General features: G+C 43.8%; 1 protein-coding gene across 1 annotated transcript; it reads right to left on the bottom strand.

Moving 5' to 3' along the window:
* Positions 1–346: 346 nt before the first annotated feature.
* Positions 347–1,482, bottom strand: LOC308399851 (serine/threonine-protein kinase pim-3-like; the record flags this gene model as incomplete). Its single annotated transcript, XM_080887263.1, has 6 exons — positions 347–438; positions 512–682; positions 769–949; positions 1,039–1,257; positions 1,342–1,389; positions 1,471–1,482. The coding sequence occupies 6 exons, from the start codon at positions 1,480–1,482 to the stop codon at positions 347–349; spliced, it is 723 nt and encodes a 240-aa protein (XP_080743389.1).
* Positions 1,483–1,838: the final 356 nt, after the last annotated feature.

Here is a 1,838-nt window from a genome sequence, read left to right as displayed (position 1 = left end):
TTTACTTTAAGTAAAACACATCTTTATTTGATGACATTGAAGTCATCAAATAAAGACAGTTTTGATGGAGCTCCTGACCCAGCCCAAGCTCTCTATGAAGACGAGGAAAAACTCCCCAGGGGGCCAGATCGATGGGAAGAAACCTCGGGAAAGCCCATTCAAAGAGAGATCCCCTTTCCTGGGATGGCTGGGGGGGTTACAGGAACTCCAAAAAAGCTAAATTTTTATTTATTTTCTTTTTAAGATTGACCCACTCTATCTATTCCTGTCCAACAGAAAAAAGAAAGGAAGTTACTACAATGTATCACACTTACATGATAAGGTGTGAATTGTGTGTTTGTGTGTGTTATCTTAGCCAGGGGTGAAGCTGGAGCTCCTCCAGTGTTGGGCGCTTCTCCGGGGCTAAAGCTAAACATGCGTCCAAGAAATTCCGGCATTCTTGAAAGAAAGAAAAGATCAAAAAGATGAAGATGATAGTTCTAGTGAATCTGGAAGTGTGAAGTTTTCTTACCTGTGGACAGACGCTTTTTGATGCTCAGTTGCTTTGTGAGGAACCTCGCGGTACTAAAGTATCGTGCATGAAGCGCTTCATACAACACCACTCCCATTTGCCACACCGTGGTGGGTCCACACCTGTAGCAGCTCCTAATGTACCACTCGGGAGGGATGTGAAGAGGAGTGCCTAACAAACAGACACAATTACAATTTCTTCTAAAACAAAAGACACAAATTGTTACATCTGTGAAAAGCAAGAGCAGAATATGTTACCATAGAAGATGCGATACAGAGATCGCTGTTTAACAAAGCAGCTCAGTCCAAAGTCAATGATGCGAACTCGAGGCACATCTGAGCCGGTCTCAATCAGAATGTTTTGTCCCTTGATGTCCCGATGAAAGATGTGTTTCTCCTCAAGTTCCTTTACAGCATCAACTAGTTGCTTCAGAATGACCTGGAAAAGATGAAAAACACAATAATGAGTTAATGCTTTTCTGCCTTGATTGAATGCTGTACAGTCTAAGGCTCTTCCAGTCAACTTACCTTGGCCGTGTCCTCTGTTAAAGTTCTTCCATTTTCTGCTTTGTATTTTTGCAGGTCCACAGCGGGGACAGGTCTCTCCAGCACCAGGATCAGCTCTTTGCCAAGGTCGAACCACTCCAGCAAGGACACAGGTGCTGATATTCCCACTGACCCTTCTGCTTCACCTGCAAGTTTAAGCATAATGGCCACTTCCACCGAGAGCATCTTCCCATTTTCATCCTGAAATATTACAACAAAGTGGATGATGAGGAACGCCGCATTCAATCCAGTAATGTGAAACTAATTCAAGTGTTGGACGCTTACCGCCACTTTGCAGTAGACTTTATTTTTGGGAATGTGTTTGATGGCAACCTAGAAGACACAGAGCATTGGTGAGCATTTCCTCAGTATGACATAATGAAAGGTGGAAACACAGCAGACGTCTCAGTTTACGATATTATCCATTATCTGCGTCACTGCCTGTCTTACTACCATCATCTGAACACTTACTGGAAAACGATCTTCTATCCGGTAGCCAGCAAACACTGCTCCACAGCCTCCTTCTCCGAGCTGGTGCTCCTCCACATATCTGGCTTGGAATTCACCTGAACAGACAAAACAGCAAATCTGGTTTTATTACAGCTGTGACACAAATTACTCTCCTCTGTAGCCTAAATGTTCCTTCTGCCCTTCCCCTGAATATAAAACCCAAGCTGCTTGCTACTTACGTTTTTGGTCTGCCACTGATTTTTTGCCCTGGTCCACATTCCTTTTTTTTTTCTTGAGTGGCTCTCTGTTGTCTCCCGCGGCCTTTCTTTTGC

Source organism: Rhamphochromis sp. 'chilingali', assembly GCF_963969265.1.
Source record: "Rhamphochromis sp. 'chilingali' genome assembly, chromosome: 7".
In the NCBI taxonomy this organism is placed as follows: domain Eukaryota; kingdom Metazoa; phylum Chordata; class Actinopteri; order Cichliformes; family Cichlidae; genus Rhamphochromis; species Rhamphochromis sp. 'chilingali'.
The sequence above is the reverse complement of the archived record's forward strand: the minus strand, read 5'-3'. Positions and strand labels throughout refer to the sequence as shown.